The sequence below is a fragment of the Brachyhypopomus gauderio genome, unplaced genomic scaffold (genome assembly GCF_052324685.1).
Source record: "Brachyhypopomus gauderio isolate BG-103 unplaced genomic scaffold, BGAUD_0.2 sc43, whole genome shotgun sequence".
Taxonomy (NCBI): domain Eukaryota; kingdom Metazoa; phylum Chordata; class Actinopteri; order Gymnotiformes; family Hypopomidae; genus Brachyhypopomus; species Brachyhypopomus gauderio.
This window is the reverse complement of record NW_027506869.1, coordinates 363,914-390,048: the sequence shown is the minus strand read 5'-3', so window position 1 is coordinate 390,048 and position 26,135 is coordinate 363,914. Positions and strand designations below refer to the sequence as shown.

Genomic DNA, 26,135 nt, shown 5'->3' with positions numbered 1-26,135 from the left:
GGGAAAGTGGTGGAAGGTTTTTTTTACCTTGGTAGTTGGGCGCCCTCTACTTGTGGGTGTGTGACAAAGACCAAGTAGACCGCATTTAATCCCAAAACAGCAACATATCTATTTAAAACTAGTTGCATATCCATGGCAGTCTCTTTACACTGCTTATGTACCCCCGGAACTGTCACTGCAGTTAATGCAGTTGTAATAAAATAATCCAATATGTCCATAATTCTCCGATTCATTAATTGTTCAGTGTCTCTAAAAGCATGAGTGAATACAATGCATTATTATATGCACACTAAATGAACCACCAAGAACTCAGAAACAGCTTTAAAGATTTAAATCATTAGCAAAGCAAAGCAGACAGCACAGACCGGTGAAGCTCTCACTGAAGATGGATTTGAAACGCACGGCTCTCATCTGAGCTGTAAGAGTACACGCCGTTCATTAGCACATGCCTTCTCAGTTGGATCAGCACTGGGCCAAATGAAGGAACAACTAAAATGCATTTGTTTTTCAGTCTTGACAAGGACGTTACCGAGCAAACAATTGAATCATCCAAGCAGACAACTGAATTGTCACATTACAGTTTTTTTTTACAAATGCTTAAGCACAGTTTCAGAAACTGGGCTCATTTTGTCCAAACAGTACACATAAATCACCTAACCACACACACACATGCAGTCAAAGAAAACCTCAGTTCAAACTGAAAGACTTCAAAAATATATAATAATTTATAGGAACTTTATTTTGTCACCAGGTTCATACGGTGTGTGTCTGAACCAGATACACACTGCTGTGCCTAACCCATTATATGTAACATTTCTGCTTTTCAAATTATATGGTCTGGGTTTGATTTTTGATCTCGAGGTAGTGAGAAAAATACATTAATGTATTACCCAAACACACAAGCACAGTACTGCCCATTGATAAAATGGCTTCTCTCCACACTCAGTCAATGTATTTAAAGGTTGCGTTTTGCACTGAAAATCAGACCAGGATATATTCTAAATAACACAGAGTAAAAAATATTTGTGGACACAAAGAAAGTATAAAAACATATAAATAGAGTTTCTACGCCTGGCTGGATCTGGCCAGAACACTTTCGGATGCTGATGAAACCAGTTTTGGACCTGAGTAGACCGGTGGAAACACAACGGCCTCAGATGATACTGCATGACATCTGCTGTGCATCTATTTTGGTCTGCTGCTGTGAATATGGCATGTAGTCTGTCTTGGCATGGTGATGGGGAAACCTGTTCTGTGTGATTGTGGTGCGCATTGTGATGTTAGAACTTTATTTAAAATAGCTCTGTGGACAAGGATTGTTCTGCCTCCTCTTACGTTTGTCAGTTTGAATCCAGTCTCTTCTCTGGCAGTAAATTCATGTGGGATTGCATCAGCAACCATTTGCAAAACTCTCTGCACCAATTGACAGCTAAATATAGGACCACAAATTAAGATGTAAGAATGTTCTGTGTGCAGTGTGCAATACTGAAGCATACATTATCTCCAAATATTCAAACAGAATTTCTTTAAACTGGCACTTGGTTGATTTGTATGTGAGGTTTGTGGCTTCCCCCTTGATGAATATGCTTGAACTTGCAAGGCATATCACATTACCTACACCATGTTTACAGTAACTCTCATGTTCCTTTAAGAACATGGGACCCCTCCCTTCATGACAAGGGCTGTGTTCGAAATAGCCTACTACATACTGGATACTGCATACTGCACTCAGTATATACTGTATACTGCATACTGGTCCTCGTAGTAGTATGTAGTACAGTTTCCAGTATGCGACAAAAGCAAAGCATACTACGGGGTCATGTGAACGTAGCGTTGCATGATGGGATGCAGTACACCATGAAGATAGCTCTGTTCGCGTACTGGAATATTTTGCGGAAGTAGTAGGTCATCCGGGTATGTTTCGCGTACTGGAAATTTTCATTTTGGTCACATACTGCATACGGCATACTGATTTGGGGCTCAATCAGTACGCCAGTAGTATGTAGTAGGCTATTTCGAACACAGCCATTCTTGTTGTAGACGGGTAAACCTCCCAGTTGCCTTTTCTACAGCGCTTGTGCCTGATTAAAGAGTTTACAATTAAGCATCTAGGAGTCAGTACGCCTCATGGACATGTTTGATCCTTGTGTTCACAGGTGGGATATTTTGAAAAGCTGTCACTTGGCAAAGAATGGTACACGTTGGTGTATAGCATAGAGAACAACGTGTAGTGCTTTTTAAAACACTGTGTGTAGTGCTTTTCAAAATGTGTGAGGCTGAGAATGTGCTTATAGTGCAAATCTTGGCTGAGGTGTTGATGCTTGAATATCATGTTTCACTAGCTGTGTTATTTTCCTTTCAAGAATAAGCAATTATTTTGTTTAAAATATCTTTGCTTTAGGATTTTATGAACATGTAAAATTATTATTCTGAAAGGCAATGTTTTAAACCAAATGCAATTGTGATATAAATAGGCTTGCTGAGAAACTGAACTGAGATCTTGATTTAATGTTTCCCGCAAGCCATTCAGAAAACTTCCTTTACGTCAGAAATGATTCAGAGATTATTCAAGACGTTTTGCTGCCATCTGCTGGGAGACCATTATAATGCACCAAGGAATATGACTTCGCCTCCTTCAGCCGGGCATAATCTATAAATAATTTTTGACAGGCAGTCAACACTTAAATCATAAGTCATATACTGACCCATAAATATATCTCGAATGATTTTCTAGTAGTCATAAAATATGATTTACACATGTTTGTTACTTCAAGAATCAGGTGGAGTTCCATCACAGGTCCTCGAATATTAAAACAACTGTGTTTAAATTGTAAATGTAATATTACATTTTAAAATAATATTATATAATAAAAATATATTTAATAACGCTTTTTATTGCTGTTCTATAAATTGCTTACAAATGTTGGAACATCAGGAAATGACTAGATATTGAATTGACATCAACTCACAATTTACCGTATTTTAAATTAAGGAGCCATATTGTGGATTTACTACAATTAATAATCTGCAGTATTCATTCACTTTCAGTTCAAGTTAAGCACGCTTATAAATTATACAATGATTGGTGAATGACCAATGAAGCATTGCAGTGCCGTTGATCTGACATCTGACATGTTCCTATCAAACTACGCGGGACATTTTTAGGTCATATTCAGTTATTCACTGAAAAAATAGAATAACTATGAAAATTCATATGGAGACGCTCTTTGAACCATATATTTATTACAAAAATGCAAGACAGTAAATTCATAAATTGTAATCTAATGGCAAACACAATACAAAAACATACAACTGTATATTAGATGTAGGACCGCTGTATGAAAGGAACAAACTACAGCGGGAACAGAAGGTACCGAGATGGACCCACAACAGAGAAGATACAGCGGACAACGAAAGGAATTAGAACTACGGGGCCAAAGAACAACCCCCCCAAAATAACTCATACGTGTGAATCATTAGACTGAAAGGAATTAGAACGTAAAGGGCAAAAAGAGAGAATTTCAATGAGAACAATTTCAAAACAAACGAATGAACAAAATATATTAGTACCAAACATTTGTTTTTCTCTTTTTTCCGAGCAAACATCGTTCTGGGTTGTAAATAGTGAACCTACTCCGTGTTTAGTTCAGACTGCTCAGCGCACAGAGGAACTATATTGATGCTCCATTAGAACAGGAGGCAGCTAAGCGGGTCGGGGAGTTATCAACATTGGACCGGGACGTGGAGAACACCAGGTGTCGCTGGGTGGGCCCGATTGAGTGCCTGTGTACCGGTGCCTGTGTGGAAGCTTTGGTGACACTCAAAACCAGGGAGGGCTTATTGGACCTTTACAAAAATCGCACGGGAAATATCGTTGTGCCTCAAAGATTTAGAACTGGTGTGAAAACAGTACTGGGCTGGTAAGGAAAGCAGTGGCACAATGTTCCAAGCCCACTGCGTTATCACCTTTGATATTAAATTCCAGATTCATATGTACGTAGTGCTATTTTATTTTTCCTATAAGTATTATAGTGCAATGCTTGTTGAAATATGAAATCCCTCGGCTAATCCATAAATTATGTCAAAACATTCATACAAGCGATACCTTTTTTCCTTACTGCAACATTTGATTTTCCATTTTTACACATATACAGTAGTTTAAAATGTATATATTTTCATGAGTATATTATTTCATTATATTCGTCATGCACACACATACGAACTAATTGTTATGACGTCACGGGTTTTAAACGCAGTCGATGTCAAACATGTTGATGTCTGATCCGCACTTCGCAATGCTGTGTAACCTATATTGGATTTCATATTTTGACAAACTGACAAGTATCCTTTCGAATCTTTTGCTCTTTAATTATCAGACGAAGGAAGAACAGGACTAAAGGTCTGTGCAGAGCACACCAACTGACTCACAGTCCGATCTGTCAAATATGGAGATATTGGAACCGTTTCTCCAAAGAAAACTCTTGGTACTTGGCAGGTCAGAACACGCAAAAAACTTCAAACAACACTTAAACTTGAACCAACAAATACGAGTCTCTCAGTATGTTGTTGAATATGTCTACTCATTTTTTTTATGTTTGTTTGTGTATTTGTTTTGATATAAAACCAGTGGCCAAAACTTAAGTTAGAAATAAAGAAATCAATTGTATTTGTTGGTTCAAGTTGAAATGAGAAAGGGTACCTCAGGTCAAAACAAGAAACAAAAACGTTCTGAATATTCTTTTGTGGAACACAAGGCATCAAAGTCACACAAAGCTCAGTATATCTAGGGGCAGGCACTGCTAATCACACAAGTGGCTAGCTGCCCTCTCTTCAAGCCTGGGTTGAAACTATTCTTTGCTACTTTAATTCTGGACTTTTCATCCCAGTCTATTTTTTTTAATAAGTACTTCATTTTTTTCCACCCAAGTGCAAGGTATTTTTAGTGCAAGGACCCAACATTTTTAACACCTGCACCACTAATTCTTTTGTCATGAACGACTATAAATCAAAGACAAACATAAATAACAGTAATAAACTGGCAAAATTATTATTACCCTGCCATGAATTATCCCAAAGTGTTACTAAAAAAAGAAAAGAAAAGGGAATGTCAACAAAAATATACAAATCTTTTACTTTACACTGTCAAAATGGCCTCCAACAACACCCCTGCCAAAGAAAACCAACAAACATCGAATGAGGGAAAACAAAAATAATAATAATAACAGTAATATTGAAGCCTATTGCTGACAACACACAGCCAGTGACATCACACCCACTTCACAATGAGAGCAATGCCAATCCTTTATTCACCAAAATAAGGAAAGGTGGGTAGAACAGAAAGGGGGGGGATGAGGATACCAGCTGTCTAAGGACAGTCCAGAAACACGGGAGTTTCTCACTCGGACTCGGACTCCAGTGGGGCGGTCTCGTCGATCACCCGACCCCGCTTGCGCTGCCTGGGTTCGGCCTTCGGGCCGGCGTGCACCTTCTTGTGGCGGGAGAAGCTGGACGAGTGAACAAACGTCTTGCCGCAGTGCTGGCACTGGTAGAGCTTGCCCGAGGCGTGCGTCTGCTGGTGCTGCTTCAGGTTGGACAGGCGCACGAAGGACTTCTTACACACGTTGCACGTGTAGCGCCTCTCGCCGCCGTGCGACGGCTCGTGGCCGCCGCCGCCCCCCCCCTCCGAAACGCCGGTCGTCGCCGGCCGCGCCCGCCCGCTTCTTCCCCCCTTTCCCTCGTTTGCTCTTCTTGCAGAGCGTGTAGCAGTTGGGCTTGTCCCGCGAGCAGAGCTTCAGACGGATCTTCAGGTCCGACGACTTGTCCAGCGCGTCCTTGCCCTGCGCGTACGAGTTGAGCAGCTGCCGCACGTGGGACACCTGGTGCTTGGACAGACCGGTGGACGTGCTGAACACCATGTCGCACTGCGTGCACTGGTATTGCTTCTCGCCCGCCGCCGGCTTGCTCTCGCCCGCCTGCGGAGACTTCTTCTTCTTCTTCTTCGTTCCGCGGCCGGCCGGGCGGCTGCGTGGGCCGGCCGCGGGGGCGACGGGGGCCGGCGCCGTGGGATACTGGGCCTTCAGCTTTTTGTCCAGGCCTGCTTTGTGGATCAGCCTGTGTCGGGACAGGCTGGAGCTGTGGTTGAACGTCTTACCGCACGTGCTGCACGTGTGCAGTCTCTTGGTTTTGTGGCATTTCTTGTGGATGGCCAGCAGCCTCCTGCCGTTGCAGCGCACCCCACACAGGTTGCACTGGAGGAACTTCTTGCCGTCGCCCGGCTTGCCGCCCTTTTTGGGCGGGGTGGGGGAGGGGGCCGCGCGCTCGCCCGCCGAGTGCATGTGCAGGTGCCGGGCCAGGCTGGACGAATGGCTGTAGCTCTTGCTGCACAGGTGGCAGTCGTAGGGCCGGCCTCCGGAGTGCGAGCCCAGTTTCTCCCACTCTCCTTCCGAGGCCTCCTCTTCGTCCTCCTCCTCCTCCCCACACAGCTGGCTGCTCCCCAGCTCCACGGACTCCTCCGCATCCGACTCGCTCTTCACCTCCTCCTCCTGCGTGGCGACCAGGCTCGTCTCCGCGTCCACGCAGTCCGGGTAGTCGTACGACGCAAAGAACCTGTCGTCCGTCTCCGTTTTCACCAGCTGGTCCGACACGAAGCAATTGTTCTCATCCGACTCCTTTTTAACGCAGGAAATGGTGAATTTGGATCCCACCTCAGCCCATTTAACCACGTACTCAATGGGCTGGGTGTCCAGTTCCACGGTGATGAAGTCCGCACCCAGGGCGTCGGGCTCAGAGGAAGTGAGCTCAGTCTCTGTGTCCTCCATTATGACTGATCGATGGACCCCCTGTAGAAATCTTGATGAGGTACGTATAGTGCAGTTTACTCCTTATCAAAACCTCAGGTCACGCCTTAGTAATTCCTGTGAAACAAAGCCATAAATAAATGTGTATATTAATACCGACAGAACAATATGAAAAAGAAGAGTACAATTTCAAAGAATGTCCACCTTCAATCTGTACAGCTGGCTCAGACAGTAACCAATACCCAACTAAACCCCTATGAAATTCCCTGAAGGAAGACTTCCAAAAATGCCATATGATGATACTGCAAAAATATAATCTACACAATACGGGTACATTAAATGGTAAACTGCAGTCAAGCCTACTGAACACATTAACAATTATTAAAATAGTTTGTGTTTTAAGATCAAATGCAGAAAGTTAGCTCTACAGAACAGCCCTCTGCTTTTACAGAATTAGGCGAAACATTCAACTGCGTCCTCGTTAAACCGGGAATAAAAAGTGCCACACTGAGTAAATGTCAAATCCTCCTGACGTGCAAAACGAAAGTGAGTCCACGGCGCGAGCGCGAACGTCCCCGCGGTGTGGATTCCTCCACATAACACATCTACGGCGGCCTTCAACGGTCAATACGCGTAAATTGACGTGTGCTTGTTCATTTCTAAGCTCACCGTCGTTTCATCATCCCAACTGTTAAGCCAACTTGTCAAAAACCCGCGACGGCTGAAGCAGAAAAAGGCAAACAAAAGCGTTTGTAATAACATACAGGAAATACAACAGAGGGGAAGACGTCGCCGCGGTGCATTCTGGGAGGAGATTAAATGGGGCCGTTCGGCTGTTCTGGACACCCGCCGACGGCCCAGAGAAACAGTCGGAACCGCCGCGTCTTCTCACGTCGGTTCGGGACTTGTGCACAGTTTGAGTGTAAAGCACTAAGCGCTCACACGGCCTCCGATTATAGTCCATCCTGACCTTGTCGCAGCGCGGGAGACGCGATTCTGACGGCCCAGCTCCGGTCGCTCCGGCCTGGGTTCAACCATCACACATGACCGAACCCCCCCAGCAAACGAGACCCACCAAAACCCGCTTCACCTCCCGGGACTAAACATCACACCGGGATGCACAGATGCGAGTTTTAAGCACCACATAAGACACGATCCCGTTTATCGGGACTTACCAAGCCACAGACAATAGCGCCTTAAAAGAGGGACGAGCCCAGCGCGCCACTGACATATGGGCCGGTGTGGTGCCGTGACCCGCCTCGACACCGAACCACCAATGCAGATATTTCACTATATAAACCGGAGACCAGGCGACTGTGTCACACGTGAACGCGCCTATGGCGTCACGCTCTCCGCTCACAGTGCAACGCTGATTATTTGATTCTGCAAACCCGCCGATGAACACCGTCCCTCCCTGGGTGGGTTAGAGAGATAAGATACTCGAATTGGAAGTAATTACCGAGCGACTGCCCTGCAAATTGCTGTTTTTTTTGTTTTTTTGTTTTTTGTCCGCGCAGTAATCTGACTGTTCGCTTCTGCCGCACCTCTGCCAGATCATAACCGATGTCGTCACGACTGTCAAGTTTGAGGCGTCTTTGCGCGTCGCCGCTGATCGAGCACAATACGGATCGACCCGCCCACGCCCCGCGCAGCGCAGCTCCGCTCAGGCGCCTTGCTTAGGAGATCTGGCCGGAAAAAGGGGCCTCGCTGTCGCAAAACCGTCGTGAACGTAAAACGAGGCTCGTCTCAAAACAATTACCTAGCTGCGGTAACTATCACGGAATATGTCCTGATGGTTGTTAAATTATTAGTTAAGGTCGTTATTTACGGTGTGCTTTTTGAGGTTGCACGGTGTAATATTTCGTATTTCCATCGTTATATTTGGACGGCGGTTCACTTTACGGCAAAATGGGAGGAATAACAATCTTGCCGCTGCCAGTCAACGTGACAAAGACTCGAACAAACGTTTAAAACTCGTAGTTTGTAATTTGTGAGCGCCGTTTGGTCTGGAGAGAACCACGAATAATGATTCCTTATCTGTGGTGCGGTACTATGTACTACTTATTCAATGTTTTCAATGTACTATTTCACTTTGAATGTTGTGTTATTGGTTAGACAGCTGGCCTGTTGCCTTGGTAACGCCCAGGTGACCAGGTGGTCAACGTGAAGTTCATTTGTTTAACTATCCAACGTGGTGGCTGCAAAAGTCTGACAGCATCAAGTGGAATAAATAGGTTGCCTTAGCACCTGTTGCTTTGCTAGTATTCGTCTATCTGAGAGATACCCCCTACCAAAGAAGAGACATACCCGGAGATGGAGAACGAACCTTCTGGGTCATCTAGCACCGGGTCCAGGCTCGGAGGGGGGCTCAGTGGTTTATTCAGATCAGCAGGTCCGGGTTATTCAAATTCAGAGCTCGCTGGTGTGCCGTGTAAGTGCATAAAACAGAAGTAACACTTCCTACTAGTTCCTTGCGTCTGACTGTTCAGCAGTGGTATTCATGACTTCATTTATGAACCTTTCACAGTGACAGGAATGAGCCCCCTCTCACCATATTTAAATGTCGACCCCAGATATCTTACCCAGGTAAGATTAATGACCCCACAGCTTTAAGGAGGTCAGTACTCCACAAATTGTACTGTAATGTAATTCCTTAATTATATGCCATCTTTCCGGGGAGCTGTGTCAAGTTAATAATATTACTCTCGTCTATAGGATGCGGATGAATTCATTTTGCCCACCGGTGCCAACAAGACCAGAGGTCGCTTTGAGCTGGCGTTCTTCACGATTGGAGCATGTTGCATGACTGGTAGGTTCCCGTCACACGCATGCAAATGGACCTGCATTAATACCCCAATATTTATGCTGTCCTGGTGATTTATGCTGTCCTGATGATTTTGTGGTGTTTTTAAGTTTAAAATGTGAGTTGTTTGCCCCTCAGGTGCACTTTTTGGGGCCTTCAATGGGCTTAGAATGGGACTGTCTGAAACCAACAATATGGCCTGGTCTAAACCTCGAAACGTTCAGTGAGTACAATTCCATACTAATAAATGTATGCGGGTCGCTAGCGGTGCTTGCCAAATGCTGAAAATGTTAAATATAAAAATGAACAATATTCTGATAAACGTAAATGATAAATTTCACATGGCTTTCTTTAAGCCAAAGTTTCTAATCAAACAGTAATTTAGATTAAGCTTTACTTTTAGAGATCTTTGCTCAGTGGTTTATTGGTGATGTCTTTGTCATTCCATTTTTCTTTGTCTGCTCCTGATCAATTTACTCAGCCTGGATTATGAACAGGGATTTCACTTAGCCTTTTATTGACATGAATGATTAATGTGGTCAAGGACACAGGGATGGAGAGTACAAATGTCATAATTTTACAGTTTTGGCCATAGAAGACCTTTGCCTTCTAGTGCATTCAGTTTTCTTTGTAATTTCAGCCACTAGAGGGCAGTGTTTACCATGCTTTGATGCATTTGAAGACACTGTCTTCTCTGTGTGTCCAGTGACTTAAACTAAAACAGGCTGACAGACATCATAAAACTCATACGTAATAAAACTTTATATCTGAGATAATGGCTTAACTCCCAGCTCAAACTTCATAATCAGTAATAATTATCTTAAGAAATGGGAATCAAATTAATAAAAAAAAGATTGTAGCACATTTTGAAAGGTAGAAAACTGAAATATTAGAATAGATAAATGTCAAAAGGGGAGTAGGCTCTTCTAAACCCATTATTTAATCAACTGGACAGTTGTGAGTGCAGATTTCTGAAAGCATGCTTTGCTGGGGCAGTATGTGCTGGGGCAGTATGTGCAGCTGTGTATGTGTACCCAGTTTTCAGGTCAAGCTCAGGTTCCTTTCACCTTGAAGTGAATTGTTCCTGGAAGCTCTCGATCTGCGTCAAACATCACCCAGAGCTGTGTACTCTCGGAATTAGGGATGTCAACCAGCTAAGCATTTCACTAGAGTTACAAACCAAATAATCAAACAAATAAATAAATATCTCATTTATAAACATTCCATATACAATTACTAGCTATTTATTATGTACACCTACTGAGTTGAGAGTGGACCACCACCCAAACATTTCTCCTCCAGCAGTGGTCCTGGAAGTCACAACCTGGCCACTGATGGAGAACTGTAGGATAGCTAGTTAATGCACAAAAGATTGGATGTGAACTCTTACTAGGCATTGCTAGAAGGTGTCTGTGTTTTGTACTGAAGTGAATTGTGAGATTATGAAGTTCCGGCTTGTGAACCTTTGGACTGCTCTGATGGAATGATACAAACCGGAATGTGCCAATTCCGATTGATTAGCGGCGCAAACACAGCTGTGTGTGTGTGTGTGTGTGTGTGTGTGTGTGTGTGTGTGTGTGTGTGTGTGTGTGTGTGTGTGTGTGTGTGTGTGTGTGTGAGAGAGAGAGAGAGACCTGGACCACAGCACTGGAGCACGTGTGTAAATCCAAATATGTGCTGTTATGCACCTGCAAGGGCAAAGTCTGACTGATTGGCAAAATAAAGAACTTTACATAACAAGAACAGGGAAGAGCAGCCTGCATAGACTCCCATATGTTCATGGTGCTAGGGACTTTGTAATACAATTTGCATCCCCTCAGTTTAGTATAATATGTTGTTTATGATGCATGTGTATCCTGTTATTATAAACTTAAAGTATAATGGGGGGAAAAACGGGCCCTTGTTTTCACAGAGGTAGCCAGATGTAGATAATTTGTGACGTTCATATCAGGAGTCAGTTTTGTTTAGTGTTTCTTCGTTCTTAATCTGCCTGTCAGAGACATTACGTATTCCAGTGCACCGATGTTTGCTTTCCTCTCCCCTGTAGAATGCTAAACCTGGTGACCCGCCAGGGTGCGACGTGGGCGAACACTCTGGGCTCACTTGGTAAGCTCACTCGCTCACTCGCTGTGCAACAGTGAAACTGGGTGCAGGTTACACAGCTCTGTGCCCTGAAACACTAATAGGTCTGTTACCTGATTACACAGCCATTACATTATTTAGTGTGTGTGTGTGTGTGTGTGTGTGTGTGTGTGTGCGCGCGTGTGCGCCTAGCTCTGTTGTACAGTGTGTTTGGAATAGTCATAGAGAAGGCCAGAGGAGCAGAAGATGACCTCAACACTGTGGCGGCTGGCACAATGACTGGTGTCCTCTACAAATCCCCAGGTAAGGGGTTAAAAAAACATTTCTCCAGCCCGTTTAGAAATGTCAGGAAATCTGCAGCACTGGGGGAAAAACTACGACCCAAAGAAGATCAGAGGAGGAACCTGACGTCTATGGACCAGTGTGTGCGGCAGCTTGCTGCTGAAATGCTGAGTCATTGTTGACGATGGGTAACCAATAAGCGTTTGGTAGTTCTTGATTTGCAGGTCGTAGAAGTCCAGCTCATGCTGTCGCACCAGTACGAAGTGACTCTGAACAGGAAACAGGACTCATTTCAGGGTTTGGGTCAAGCAAACTGAAGCAAACGGTTTATTCCAGAAATAAAAGAAGTATCCCATTAAAAAAAAGAGTTTTTCTATTAACACAAACTGTTAGATCTGCCACACCAGGCTGTGCTGATTCAGCTCAAGGTCATAAGACACGGGTGCAAAAGGAGCTAAAAGGTACAACAGTTGCATAAAGTGTCTTACAACCTGTGCCTTTGAGGCTGCTAAAGATCACTGATATCTCATTTTCCTAGTTGGCATTCTGCTCGTGACCCATTACAGACAACCTCTAACCTACACGCAACTTAAGGCTGTTCAGTGTACAGAAACAATCACACTGGCGTGATCACTCCTTCAGATCACTTGTTCAGCAGTTAGGAAGCTATGATGTTGGCCAGAAACCTGCTTATGGTGGACTGACTTGCAAACATTGGGCCAAAATTAATATGAGCATCGGATGGAATATTTGTTTTTAAAATACAGAGAAATACAGTGTTAGTGATAGTGGTTTTCCCCTTGTGTTTTATTTTATTTTACAGTTATAATAGTATTATAAACAGATATACGAGCTAGATTAAGTAATTATTTATTATTTCTACTAAATGTGGCTCAAATTAGCTATTTTGTTGTCGAATCAGTTTATTCTTGATAAGAGTGCGTGCAACAGAGGACATTTAAAAGAAATTTATTACAAAATCTCTGAAACATCCGAGCCACTAGGTGTCACTATAGAGGCTGTTTTTAATAACGTGAAGAAGAATCAATTGAAAAGAATATGTTGTACTTTAAAATCGGAAGGTGTTGATTTCACCAATTAAACAAGACTGTGTTTACATTCAAAAGCGAAAGAGGGAGAGTGTGTGTGTGTGTGTGTGTGTGAGGGGGAGAGGGGGAGAGGGAGGTCGGGTGGGGCACGGTCCCCTCCCCAAGCACTCGTCTTTATCAGGTCCAAACACCATGACAGCCCTCGAGTGTGAGCTGTGTCCATGTCATGGGGCACCAGTCACAGCCACGAGTCTGCCAGGGAGAATACGTGAATACGTCCTGACCTCCATGGTGCTGGCCTCCATGGTGCTGAGCAGCGAGTGGTGTATGACACATCTGGGGTTTCATGTAAGATCCGTGAATATGATTCCAAACGGTGTGGGGGGGGGAAGCCCAAAACACAGGCCACAAATGTCACAGGTTTTGTATGAGGAAACGCATCGGGAAAATACCCAGTTTGCTTGACGTTTGTAGTCGACTGATTTAAAAGACGTGATAATTCCTCCCGAAGTTCATGAAGTTCAAGACAATAACCACCTCTACTGGTTCTGCTAGTGCGTTCCTCATTATGGGCCGAGGGGGAAAAACACAGGATGAGGGACCCGCCCCCGGAATGTCCCAGCATGCACTGCGGCAGGGCCCTCAGGAGGGAGCTACAGGGGAATAAAGCTAGGGCAAGTTTTCCTGTCAGCTGAGACGGCCAGGCTGGTGTTTGCATGCAGATAAGCCCCTCACACAAGCAGCAGGCGGTTTGGCAGCCAGCTGATTGGAGTCGGGCCGGCGGCCAGGAGTTAACGGTCACCCTGTGCTGTCTTCTCCTGCCAGCACAGGCGCTGAGCTTTGTGTTTTCCTCGCACACAGGAAGTGCTATTTGATCTTATCTTTGATATATGCCAAAGTTGCTCTCTTCAGCCTGATGGTTGTTTTTTATTTTACAGGCTAGTTCGCATTACAGCTCAAAGTCTATTTTATTTTATGATTTTTAGTAAACAGAAGCAGGGTAAATAGTAACTAAACATGTGGACAAGCAGATAAGATAGTTATAGTATATAAAGATCCTAACAAAACATTTGTCACAACTGGACTTTTATGTTTTCTGTATGTAGGGGAAATAGGTGTAGCATGGCAGGTCCAGACATTTGCGTTAAGTGCACAGCGATAAGAATCAGGAAGTGAGAGTCCAAACAGCTCTGAGCATGCCAGATCGCTTGGTAACCTTCTAGTGTAGGTGCAAAAGCCCGTGGCATTGAGCTCCTAACCACAAACCGAGTGCTTAACCTCGGAGTGGATATGGAATACCTCAAAACCTCTTCTGAATAACAAACCCTTGTGCGTGTTTGAATGGCCACTGTTTGCAGGCTTGGTTCTGTAGTAGTGTGAAAAATGGCAGGGTTCAGTGTGCTCTTCTCAAACCGAGTTGAGTGAGCAGGGAGCTTGGATGTGAGGTACTGCGTAGTGCTGAGGTCATCGTGCACTTATCAACGCTCCCCCGGGAGTGGGTGTGGGGCACATGCACTGCTACAGGATAAGTCTATCAGACTTTTTTCCCCCAGAGTTCAGAAAGCATGTTTATGTTCCCAAGCCATTTGCATTTTTTAGCTGACCTGTGTGCAGAGCCCTCATGAAACGGAGCTGCATTTCCTCTACTGGGTCCTGTTTTATAGACTACTATACCATTCTAATGTAAGAGATATAAGAATATCCATTATACGAGCCAACATGTCACAACTGCTTCCCATGACTGGAGAGTTGCTCGACTGGCACAAATACCCTTCAGTTTGGGCTCCAGAACTCTGGTTTCAGCGATGGAGCCTTCCGTTGCACATCTTGAAGTAACTGCCCTCGTGGGCCTGCGCCTGTAGACGTGTTGTTCCTCCATTCGTCATTCCTCCATGACCGTGTTGTGTGTTTGCTACAGGGGGCGTCCGTGGAGCAGTCCGAGGAGGTGCACTTGGTCTTGCCCTCTCAGGACTTTACGCCTTGTATAACAACTGGGACCACCTGAAGAGTACGTCTTCTACCCGCTACTGACCCGGAGGAACCCGAGCGGCCATCTCGGCACTGCCGCACAGAACCAATTTGTCGTTTTGTTTAACTTTTTACATGAATGTAAATTTCTCAACACAACTGCACTTATTTAGTTATAAAAAGCCGTCTTCGCAAACACTAGTAGTTCTAGCAATTATTGATGGGCTTGAATGAAACTGATGCTTCTTGATGCAATATAGAGTTCTGCAGTTGAAACTAGATTGAGGCCACACTCTTCTTAGAATGCATATTCCATACCTGCCATTCCTGGGGTCAGGGACGTGTTTTTACACGCCGTCAGCTCCCTGGCCCCCAGCTACCTGCAGCTCCACTGACAGTTGTTCTATGTTCAGTTTTATATTTCTTTTTGCTTACTGCTCAAACTGCAGCTCAGAGTGGTGTCGGACTCACAATTTGACATGTGACTGTCTTAATTTTAATGCCTTCTGAATTACCTGCTTGTTAAAAATGTTACATGAATGCCCGTGTGATTAACATATAGGCAAAGCATGCCAGTGAAGGATATACAAGCTGCATTTCCTATATGCTTTACCACGTTTTTTGTGTAAATACCTTAACACACCATCATGCAGTTTACACTGGTCACCGTGTATTCAGGCTGCTATGGCAGTGTATGTCCAAAAACAGCCCACAATGCATCAGTGTAGCTTTTTTGTTTTGAATGCAACATCAGATCTTGCATAGTGCCGTGGTGAAACGCGTCAGGAAGGAAACACGCTTAAGAACAGCACAACTTCTAAGGGCGTATTCACACTAGGCACGGTTTGCTCATTCCGTGCTGGGGCCCGGTTACCCCCCCTCCTCCTCTGGCCTGCACTCACACTGCCTTTATCGAGCCCCGCCTGAGCACGCTTACGTCATCACAACGCCACTTTATTTGGAAAAAAGCGTGCTCGCACAACACTATGGAGTTCACGTTTCTCTATTTATTGTATTTTTGGAGTCGTTTTGGGAGTGCAGAAACACGGTGCAAGCACAGATTTATCGATAATTTAACACAACGATTGTCTGCTAATCGCTTTGCCGCTATGACTGTTTAACGTGAGCGTCGCATCACTGACGTCATGTTTGAGTTCCGGCAAAATGAACCAATCAGACGAGGCACCAAGCGGGCCCGGGCACGGATAGCGCTCACACTAGAAGCGAACCGTGCCCGAGTCCACGCGAATCGTGCCCTGGCCCACCTCTTCAAGTGGGCCCAGGCACGGTTAACTGGGCCAGGCACGGTTCGGGGCGATCACACTAGTCAAACGAACCGTGCTTCGGCAGGGAACCGGGCCCGGATCACAGACCCTAGTGTGAGTACGCCCTATAAGTCATTTCAACAGGCACAGAGCTGCTTTTGCCTGCAGCAGTAGTGAAACTTGTGCTGCCTCAAACAAACAGGAAGTGCTTGGAATAAGTTCGGCATTACGACACTTAGAATTTTTGACGATGCATTTATTAAGAGTTAAATATGGTACAAGAATCACAAGAGGACTGAATGCATGTGAGCAACAAGTCTCGAAATAGCTTATGTCTACGATACACCCCATACACAACTGTGTATATTAGTATCGCACTTCCAGACAAGAGTATGGGCTTAAGAGGAAAGCTTTGTAAAATGTTAGCAGAGGGGTGTTAAATGCACATATCTTGTCTATTTATTGCACTGAACCGTTGGTCCTTAGGTGAGGGCTTCATATATGCCCGAAAGCACATGTTCTTACAACAGAGTTTAAAATGCAGCTGAATGTAAAATACTTGGAAGGTCTTTTGGTTCATCTTTAGTGAGGTTCAACATCTTTAAACTTAAGCCCATGCCATCTTGTGCAACAAAGAGCAGAAAGAGAGAGAGAGTGGTTATTGTTCAGAGAAAGTTTCTATAGAAACACTGCGATGGTTTTCTGCGTTTGCCACAGTGGAGCAGTACTGGACGCACTCGGTCTACACGTCCACTGCTGGTCGAGCAGAAGGCGGGAGAGCTTGTAGACTCCACACAGCAGTAAAGCTACGATCATGTGAGCTGGATATTGTGTGACTTGTTTATTTATCCCATACGCGATGGAATAAATGAAGCACCGTGTAATTTTTGGGATAGAATCATGACAAGCACATGTTCATTCACACATGAGGGAAACCATGCCTGCTCAACCATGGCAGGATCAGACTTCACATCAAAACATTGGCCTTTAAACTAAAGAAATCAAACAAAAATAATCTTCATTAACTTTAAGTAGGAGAATTTTTTAAGTAGGAGAAAGTTAGATGGGGGGGGTTAACTTTCTCAGTTCTTTTCAAATTCAATAAAACTTGGATCATTTAAGCAATTGGTACTGGTTAGAACTGCAATTTGGGAAATTATATGAGAATTCAAAAGCATGTATCAAATTCTACACCAAAGAGTTAAGCCTACTTCAACGGGATTTTAAGCAAATACCTACTTAAAACAGTGAAAGATTACACACTACATGACCCCACAGAACATGAAAAGTAAGGCAGTTGATTACGTGTGCGGTGGTCAGCGATTCAGTGGGTCCACTATGAGGTCAGTGAAACGTGCAGTTTTCAGATCTGAAAAAGAAAACGTCTTCGATTACTGCCACAATAGCAGGACGTCCCGCCTAAACTGGCGTTTCAGAAACGTGGGGCAAGTCTCACCTGTAGAGGTACCTGGTGCAGCCATCTCTCTTTGTCCCCATCAAGTCTGAGGCAGGAAAATAAATCACATACTTTGGGAAGACCGAGTCTGTCCTGTTAACAGAGGGAAATAAAGCTTGAGACCTTTGAAACGGAGCGGCGTATTGCCGACGGTGCGGGTTGTCCGCGGTGCGCCGCACCCGTCCCTCACCTGTGCGCCGGCTCTCTTGCGCAACAGCCACTTGTCCTCCTCGGGCTCCAGCGGCGTGCTGGAGGTGTCGCTGCTGTTGTTGTTCTCTGCCGGCAAGACCCAGCTCTCCACCTGCAGGGGTGCGAAGGGGTTGTCCAATCCTTCGAACAGAGATTTGAAGGGGGAGGCTTTCTCCTCCCGATAGGCCTCCTTCTCGTCCCGCGGCACGGATGGGGACACCCAGGCGGAGAGGGAGGTGGGGGAGGAGAAGGGGTCCGGGGCTGGCGCAGAGGCACTTTTGCTGGGGTGTAGCCAGGCGTCCAGGATGGCCTGCACCTTCTGCTGCTGCTCGTGTTGCTTGAGGACGGCCGACTTGCTGGCCACGTTCTTGTCGGTGGGCGTGGCGTTCTTGTCAGTGGGCGTGGCGTTCTTGTCGGTGGGCGTGGCGTTCTTGTCGGTGGGCACCCCGTTCTTGTCACGGCCCTCTTTCTTCAGCAGCCAGGCACACAGGGCCTCCTTGCCGCAGTTCTCCTCACACACGCATTTGGAAAAGCTGGAGCAGGTCTCGTTGGCTTTGCAGGTGGTCTCCAAGGGGATGGCCTGCTGGAGCCAGGCTTCAACGGGGGAGGGGCCAAAGGGAGAGGGGGAGGCGGCAGCGGGCGGAGGCGGGGTCATCTTCAGGCACTTGAGCTTGCCCAGGTTCTCAATCTCCACAGCCTTGGTGATGGAGCTACAACACGAGCCGCAGTCAGACTTGAGGAGCCACTCGCTCGGCACGAAGTCGTCGTGGAAGGGTCTGAAGACGTTCTTCCAGCACTCCGCGTCCGCGCCGGGGTCGGTCACGGTCAGCTCGGGAGTGACGAGCCAGTCGTCCAGCATCTCGGAGTCTCCGGTCTTCTCGTTAGCCTCCAGCTGCAACCCCTCATCATCATCCAAAAAATCGCTCTCGTCGATCTTCTCAATGGAGATGGTGGAGCTGCCGGTGCTGCTGGTTCGCTCACGTGAAGGTGACTTCATAAGCCAGGCCTCAAGATCTTGGAGCTGACCCCAGGCCTTCTGGAAGTCAAAGTGCACAAGGGGGTAGTGCACCTAGACAAGAAAAAAAATGGTCAATTAAGTGGGTCTTGTTCCCTAGAATATGTTAGTATTCTTTAGTCATGCCTCCACGACTACTACGGTTATTGCATTTTACAGCACGACAATATAACACTAGGCAGGACTTGCAAAGTATGGATGAAGCTGTATCAGATTTGATTTAGATAAAAAAAAATTGAACAGTTTCTGTTCATAATCAAACTGCAAATCACCTGGGATTTCTCTTTGGGAGCCACCAGCCAATCCTCAGGATTATTGCTGAACTGATCTTCAAATGATACACTGGTTACAACAGAGCTGCCCAGAAGCCATTCACCAAGAGGCATTTCCCATTCCAGCTTCTAAACGAATAAAAACCACCAACACTGTTTGACATATTCTAAAAGAGCAAGTGTCACAGTTACCCGCTGAAGGGGACAGCAAGGACAAACCTGTTTCTTGGTAGCAACAGGGCAGGCTGATCGGTCAGCTGAGCTCATGCTCTCTGTGGTCAGGCTGAGGGTTGGCATCTTCACCTGCTACAGAGGGAAGAGTAATTAGGACCTTGACCATAGAGTGTAACGGGCTAACATGGGACATTCCATTCCCATCTGGTTAGGGCATAGGTTGGTTTAAATCAAACAACGTGCACAAGGCCAGCATGAAGTCAACAGCAGCTGTAGGAATGCAGGTTATATCTGAGAACACTGCAAGTTCTGCACAGCGGTATGCTTCAGTAAACAATGAAATGTTTATCTACTACTAAGCCAAAAAAGAAAATGTTCAGGTTGACAGGAAACTGTTCTGCAGTGCAAGTAAAATGCTCGTAAAAAAGAAAGATTTTAATAAAAGGATGAAAAAATAGAATGCAGCTATTTTGACATTGTGTAACGGAAAATTGTGGCTTGTTGCAGTGATACAGCTAAATAAAGAGTGCTAGCTAAATCTAGTGAGCAATCAAACCTAAATTAACCAACTGACTTGGTTAGCTTGGCTAACCAAAGACATAACATTAGCTATTAGCTTTCATTCGTTTAAAGAAACATGAGTAATATTACTTGGCTTGCTTTATTGCTCAGACATTACCTGATAAATATTAGCTTCCTTTACGTTAGCCAACAAACTGGTTTGAACCGGGGGTAAAAAAAACCTACTATAGTATAAAAATTCTGCACTGTGACCCAATATCGGATCATTGTGATGTTATTTGTGCTTTAGGTATATGTGGGTTAATACTGTATTTGTGTAATTGGATTTGGTGTTCAGTATAGTCTGAATAAAATAATATAAAAAGACAATTATTTTCCTGAATAAGAAATAAAAAATATAAAGTCTGACCTTAAAATGTTCCTAGTTCTACTACGTTTTTGGAAGTCTGAGGCACCACTGTTCTTTACTGCATAATCCTGGTTAGTCAAACCTGTATGTCTGTGTGTGTGTGTGTACCCACAAACCTGGGTTGAAATGGTACCGAAAGATGTGATGGCCTGACGCAAGGAACGAGCGTCCGCCTCAAAACTCATCTCTGGCGTTTCCTCAGGAGTCAGAGACAAACCAGAAAACCTGTATGGAGCCAAAGCCATAATGTTCAAGCCCCTTTATGCATTCTCAATATACAGACAAACATTGTGTTTTTCCTACAGAATGTATCAAGAGGCTTAAACCACCACAGTAGCTTTATTGTGGACTCCGGTCTGTAAACAGTAATTTGGCCTGTTGAGGTAAACCTACCAACTAAACTAAACCCATAGTGATAATGCGAGACATGCTAGGACTTACTTCTCCAAGCAGCTAGTGAGCTGATTGGCCAGGTCGTTGCTGTGGAAATGCTCCAGCTGGTGAATGATGATGTCAAACTGGCCCCGCAGCTAAACACGAACAGAAAACAATCTTTTAAAACCTAGATAAAACTTTCCATTATCATAGCTCAAAACGTAAACTGCAAAATCTCACGAGGGCGTAAAATCGTCGTCGTGGCCAATAAGCAGGACATTAACGAAACAAAAAGGTCACATTACGTGGGGTCTGAGAGGTCGACCGGAGCGGGCCGCGAGTTGTGGCGCGGGGACGGACTCACCCGCTGAAGCTGCTGCTGTTGGTGGTGGAGCGAGTCTCCCTTTAGCTGCTCCACCAGGTCTACCTGCTCCAGTAGCCACACCTCCCGAGAGCGCAACGTCTCCAGGTGTCTGCTGATGCAGCTGTGCAGCTGGGCCTTCACCTGCACACAGGCAGAAGGGTGAAGGGAACTTCAGAGGAACAGTAAACGCACGCGGGAGAAGAGAAAGCGACGGAGACTGAGCACTTCCTCAGTCTATGCTCGTCTCACACAGACGTTGCCATTAGGCAAGCGGCCTCGAGAGCCGTGCGTCTGATTACACATCACTCAGGAGCCGAGTAGCTTCTGGAAACTCTCCGGCAGTCGCTGGTGAGAACAGGTTAAAGATACGACTCGCACCCACCCAGTCAGGCTGGCTCTGGTTCATCCACAAATGTACCACTTTCAGCAGTTCAAGTCCCTGTCTAGTGGAGAGTTTGGAAAAGAAAATGCTCCCATCACCTGGATTTAGATTCCACACCAGACGGTCTTGTGAAGAAGTGTGCCTCGAGACCCAGCCTAGGCAAGTCAACATGAACCACAGCACAGTCTCGCGACGGCAGTGAGAAGAAACGTGCACCAGCCCGGAGAAGATGGATATGAGGAGTAATGTTCACCTCCATCCTATTTATATGGCGTAGTGTCAATTATTCTCTTCTACTGGTCATGTTTAGCAGTGATGTCATGTAACCACCTCCTGCAGCTAAATCTCCTTGCTTGTGACCATTATTGTCACACAGCAATTACTAACCATCCCAAAGCCACAAAGGTCTGTAAATCCGTTCTAATGTGCAGGTCTTAACAGTCTCTGCCACATCACAACAGCACATTTAAGGGTAGTGGTTGGAGTGGTTATGGAGTCATGAGGATGGGTATTAGTTGTCCTGCATGTGTGATAAAGACGCCTTCTCTCAGTCCGCACCCCAGGATTAGACAAAGCACCTGGAAGAAACCCCCCCCCCCCGATCAACACAATTTTCAGCACAAAGCACAAAAGGCCACGAGCAAAGATGGACGCTGGACAAAACTCATCGCCGATGCACTCGCATTGTTCACCAGGTCAAACGAACCCTAAATACTCAACCCGTGTGTACTCCAGGAGTTCAAGACCCTGGAGGAAGGCAGCGGTACAGTAAAACAACGTGCGGGCCTCTCACCTCTCTGGAGTTCTCCCTCAGCTGGGCCTCAGCCTTCACCACCCCAGCAATGGCCTCATCCAGCTGCACCCGCGCCTGGACGCACTGCCTCAAGGTGGCGCTCTCTCGCTCCCCTACGGCTGACATCCTGCAGACAAACAACAGTATTCAGTCCTCTGGAGATCCATTCTTTTGCAGTTATGAATTTCAACAGGGTTTCCATACTGGGTAATGCTTCCCAAATGTATTAAAAAGTGTGTATATATATTATATATCTCCACATATATACATCATGTGTTGAAAAACAGTAATAGGTTAATTATATATTAAATTAATTGCCGTAGCAATGTTACGATGAAGAACATGAGTGCTTTGCATAGTTTGTTGAAACTTCAGGCTTAGCAGTGGTATCCAACCAACACGAAAGAAACTGCTGTTAAAAATAGCCGCTGTTAAATTTAGAAATTTGATGTGAAACTGCATTCATCAGTGTTCAGTCTGTTTCTTGAGAAACAGCCAGAACATTATTCCTGTACAAAATACATTCAATGTTCAAATACAGACACATTTCCTGATAAAAAACATGCAAATATCTGACAGCAGTACACACTTCCAACAGCCTCACATACAAACTGTTGATGGTCAAATAACCAGGACGGCGTTAGTGATCTTTGATCTCATCTCGCAAACGGTCAGAAAGTCTTCAGAGCCACAAGTTATCAACACACAGTCGCAAGTGTTAGTATACTTAGAAACTAGCTGGTATATGTCCATGTTTTAGGTTTACCGACAACGTGAATGTAGTAGACGAATTTCGTACAAGTCACGGTGAGGGAAGCGAAGATAACGCTTTTATAAATAACAACAATGCGGGCGAATGGCACTTTAACAAATAAAATCAACGTTATCTACTGAAATTTCAAAACATACTAAATGACAAAAGCCCATGTGTTATTCGCAGTCATGTAAGTCGTAATGTATAATTTTAAATACATGACGTTTTTAGACATTACAGAATAAGAACTGTTTGATTATCAGGGTCTAAACCGGGTAGTTAACACGAACAGACCAGGTTCGCTTTTTTAGCAGTTCATATCTGAACAGTAAAGGAGAACAAAGCGATTCAAGCTTCACTAAATTTTCCACCTCACACCCACATTTCGGGGAAAGATCTCAAAGATGACTGAAAACGGCAGAAGGTCGGTGTGTCTAGCGGGGTGAGCCGGTTCATACCTCATCTAGTCACTCCAGGGATTTACCGGGCTGTTGGGACGAGACTCGAGCTGAGGGCGGTGTGTTCCAAATAAAGACGAATGTGTGTGTTCGTGTGTGTGTGTGTTTTAATCGTGTGAGTTCAAGACTTTTATCTTTCCCCTGCTGTGGCCTCGCACAGCCCCAAACACGTCACCACCAATGCAGCGCAGCCACCACCTCCACCACTGTGTTCGGCACGTACGCCATTTTACACACACATACACACACACACATATATGTGTGTATATATATATATATATATATATATATATATATATATATATACACACACACACACACACTTCAGATGGATGTGCAACTTGTGTTTTTTTTTACTCACGAGTAAAGGGGACGGAGTGGCCAAATAATAACGACCTATGCTGTAAATCGTCACCATAATCTAAGACATAATCGTAGTTTTATGCATCAGTAATTGTTTTAACTAAACATAGGGCAAACTAATTTATTTGTACAACTCGTCAGCATAAACAAAGAACGGAGGAAATAAACGCCTACCGCAAAACTATTAACAATACTGCACAATCGGACAGGACCCGGTGTTACTGTTTAAACATCTAAATCACATCAATAACATTTTACAAAACGTTTCACTAATAGTAACAGACATATATTTGGTTCTCGGATGAATGTTTCTTAATATATATTTACAGATCGGTAGCGCGACAGCGAGACATTATCCGTCATTTAAAAGTCCTTGTGGAGACCGACGCCTCCGGCCCGGCGATCTGGCGAGGCTAACCACATTTAAACCACGGTAGTGTTTAACATATTAACATCGTGGCGTTTAAAATGTTACATACCCGCATTCGTTCTTTTGTCTCTGTCTGTATTTTGATGACATCGGGGAAAATATAATAAAAGCTTTGTTAGTATTAAAACAAGGCTAAACAGATTGACGCTAGCTAGCTGGAACGCCTTCACGCGCCGGTCGCTGCTACGTTACACTAAACGTCAAACGTGCTCTGCAGCGCACGAGCGTAACGCGTTTAACGCGTTTATTACGCAACGCGTAGGATTCGCCCACGGGGGGGTGTAAGCGTATCGTGTGTAGATTATGAAACAAATATAGAAGTAAAGCACAGAAATCGTGCAACCTGAAAGGACCGTTCAAATTATTGTTATTGTTGATGTTGTTTATTTTTTGGCCGTGCCTCTCGATTTTGTCACCCCATCCGCTCCTTTGTGTTCCAAGTTTTGATGTTGGACTGCCACCTAGCGTTAAATACTTGTCAGCGTTGGAAGAAACCCTGCAAGTTTTGTTCATTTGAAACTGCACTCAGTCCTGACAGGCTGAGTAATTACATTCATAACTGAGTTAAGAAAAAGCAATATGGTGAATATAAACTACACTGTATCTGTTGTTGCATAATTCCAGAACAAAAGCTATTCTGTAGGATATTTCATAGTTTGATTAATGTTTAAACATAATTTATATTAAAAAACACCAAATTGCCTAAATATATCTGTTTACAACACCATATTTAAGTATGTTGGAGGAAAAGCTACGTAAACATAGGTAAATGTCATGTTCTAATATCCAGACATGTGCATGCTCAAGCCATCACAGCAGATGTGCATGGCTGTCCTCTAACATAAACTGCACAACGGAACATTGCATTGGGTTCATTTTCCTGTAACGTTTGTCTGCCTGCACACACGTTCTTCTGTATAAATCTGCTTCTCAAGATGTCACATCCATGCACTTTTAGTTGAAAGAACAATTACTTGTGGGTGAACATTAGAAAAGATTAATAAATATGTGAAATACTGTCGTCAACATTCTTAACAGATCCACTGCTCCTGGAAGTAGGAGTAAGAATATTATCTATAGCTAAGCACATAGATGCTTCTGTGCTTTAGGTTGCCATGGTGAATGGTTAGCATGAATACCATGGCTCTAATCTGTTGGCACAATTACTCCAATGGCACAGTTCCTTTACGTTTCCTTTACGTTTCCTTTACCATGGGAAAGTCATTTAAAAAGTTCATGTGGAACCATATGCAGTGCCACTGAAGTGTTATGGAGAGCTAAAATGTAAAGTGTACTGATCAAACACAATTATTTTACAGGCTCAGTTGTAGTATTTAGTATTTAGTTATGATTTTTAACTACCCAACGCTGCTCGCCTTCAGCCAAGGATAGAAATCGGCGAAGATAAAGGATTCATGTGCATGAATAAATTATCTGACTCCAAATTATAGTTGGTAAGAAGTTAAGGGAGCTCACTTCTCCAATTGTTCATTATAAGTTGAAATATACCTAACCGCCTTTACAAAGTTCCTTGTTATAAATAATAGCCTGCTGTGTCAGAGATTTACCATCCAGCTACCCTTACTTGGGGGTTGGCCTATTAAACATACGTAGCAAATGGGATACTTTATAGGCAATTGGTGTTAGTATACGTTTACCTTTATCTGATATTTATTATGGGTTCATCTGGCCTATCAAGCTATAACCAATAGAGACTGCGGTTAAACAACTGACCAGGTGTAATAATAAACCAATAAAATTATGAAACAATAGAATAACTATTCTAAATCAAAGCAACAAAAGATAATACACCTCATGGGAAGGAAAGGAGAGAAGAGGAGGAAAGAGGAGAGGAGAAGCTCCTACACCAAAGTCCTCTCTCTCCCTTCAATATCTCCTACGGTATCAAAGGAACAGCAGTTATCAAAACCAG

At 44.4% G+C, this 26,135-nt stretch overlaps 3 protein-coding genes across 12 annotated transcripts; 1 reads left to right on the top strand and 2 right to left on the bottom strand.

The window, feature by feature from the left end:
* Positions 1–3,219: 3,219 nt before the first annotated feature.
* On the bottom strand, positions 3,220–9,230 carry LOC143485952 (uncharacterized). Of its 6 annotated transcripts, none has more exons than XM_076985694.1 (2): positions 9,105–9,230; positions 3,220–6,914 (listed from the first exon to the last, which is right to left on the bottom strand). In XM_076985694.1, the coding sequence occupies exon 2, from the start codon at positions 6,816–6,818 to the stop codon at positions 5,613–5,615; it is 1,206 nt and encodes a 401-aa protein (XP_076841809.1). In that variant the 5' UTR covers positions 6,819–6,914; positions 9,105–9,230; the 3' UTR covers positions 3,220–5,612. The 6 variants fall into 6 exon arrangements, with proteins under 6 accessions (XP_076841809.1, XP_076841804.1, XP_076841807.1 ...); XM_076985689.1 differs by lacking the exon at positions 9,105–9,230 and adding an exon at positions 8,257–8,406; XM_076985692.1 differs by lacking the exon at positions 9,105–9,230 and adding an exon at positions 7,973–8,236.
* timm23b (translocase of inner mitochondrial membrane 23 homolog b (yeast)) lies at positions 8,523–17,211 on the top strand. Of its 3 annotated transcripts, XR_013123088.1 has the most exons (8): positions 8,523–9,228; positions 9,325–9,383; positions 9,513–9,606; positions 9,739–9,823; positions 11,648–11,706; positions 11,875–11,985; positions 12,189–14,845; positions 14,932–17,211. XR_013123088.1 is itself a non-coding variant. In XM_076985699.1 (7 exons), exons 1-7 carry the CDS (start codon positions 9,111–9,113, stop codon positions 12,279–12,281), a joined length of 633 nt encoding a protein of 210 aa, XP_076841814.1. In that variant the 5' UTR covers positions 8,528–9,110; the 3' UTR covers positions 12,282–12,400. The 3 variants fall into 3 exon arrangements, 2 of the variants coding, with proteins under 2 accessions (XP_076841814.1, XP_076841813.1); XM_076985699.1 differs by lacking the exon at positions 14,932–17,211 and having other exon boundaries at positions 8,528–9,228; positions 12,175–12,400; XM_076985698.1 differs by lacking the exon at positions 12,189–14,845 and having other exon boundaries at positions 8,532–9,228.
* Positions 16,482–24,413, bottom strand: ncoa4 (nuclear receptor coactivator 4). Of its 3 annotated transcripts, none has more exons than XM_076985687.1 (10): positions 24,252–24,413; positions 22,198–22,324; positions 21,023–21,163; positions 20,725–20,813; positions 20,400–20,508; positions 19,398–19,481; positions 19,179–19,307; positions 17,893–18,960; positions 17,703–17,795; positions 16,482–17,615 (listed from the first exon to the last, which is right to left on the bottom strand). In XM_076985687.1, exons 1-10 carry the CDS (start codon positions 24,290–24,292, stop codon positions 17,610–17,612), a joined length of 1,887 nt encoding a protein of 628 aa, XP_076841802.1. In that variant the 5' UTR covers positions 24,293–24,413; the 3' UTR covers positions 16,482–17,609. The 3 variants fall into 3 exon arrangements, with proteins under 3 accessions (XP_076841802.1, XP_076841801.1, XP_076841803.1); XM_076985686.1 differs by having other exon boundaries at positions 19,398–19,484; positions 24,252–24,410; XM_076985688.1 differs by lacking the exon at positions 24,252–24,413 and adding an exon at positions 23,410–23,582 and having other exon boundaries at positions 19,398–19,484.
* Between the last annotated feature and the right edge of the window lie 1,722 nt (positions 24,414–26,135).

Excerpts from the sequence above, each read along its gene's own strand:
- LOC143485952 (XM_076985694.1), bottom strand. The coding sequence starts at position 6,818 with ATGGAGGACACAGAGACTGAGCTCACTTCCTCTGAGCCCGACGCCCTG.
- timm23b (XM_076985698.1), top strand. The coding sequence starts at position 9,111 with ATGGAGAACGAACCTTCTGGGTCATCTAGCACCGGGTCCAGGCTCGGA. Across the intron at positions 9,607-9,738 it reads TGGAGCATGTTGCATGACTG|GTGCACTTTTTGGGGCCTTC; the intron begins GTAGGTTCCCGT and ends TTTGCCCCTCAG. Across the intron at positions 11,986-14,931 it reads TGTCCTCTACAAATCCCCAG|GGGGCGTCCGTGGAGCAGTC; the intron begins GTAAGGGGTTAA and ends TGTTTGCTACAG.
- ncoa4 (XM_076985686.1), bottom strand. The coding sequence starts at position 24,292 with ATGTCATCAAAATACAGACAGAGACAAAAGAACGAATGCGG. Across the intron at positions 22,325-24,251 it reads AGACAAAAGAACGAATGCGG|GATGTCAGCCGTAGGGGAGC; the intron begins GTATGTAACATT and ends GTTTGTCTGCAG. Across the intron at positions 17,796-17,892 it reads GCAAGAGAGCCGGCGCACAG|GACAGACTCGGTCTTCCCAA; the intron begins GTGAGGGACGGG and ends CTCTGTTAACAG.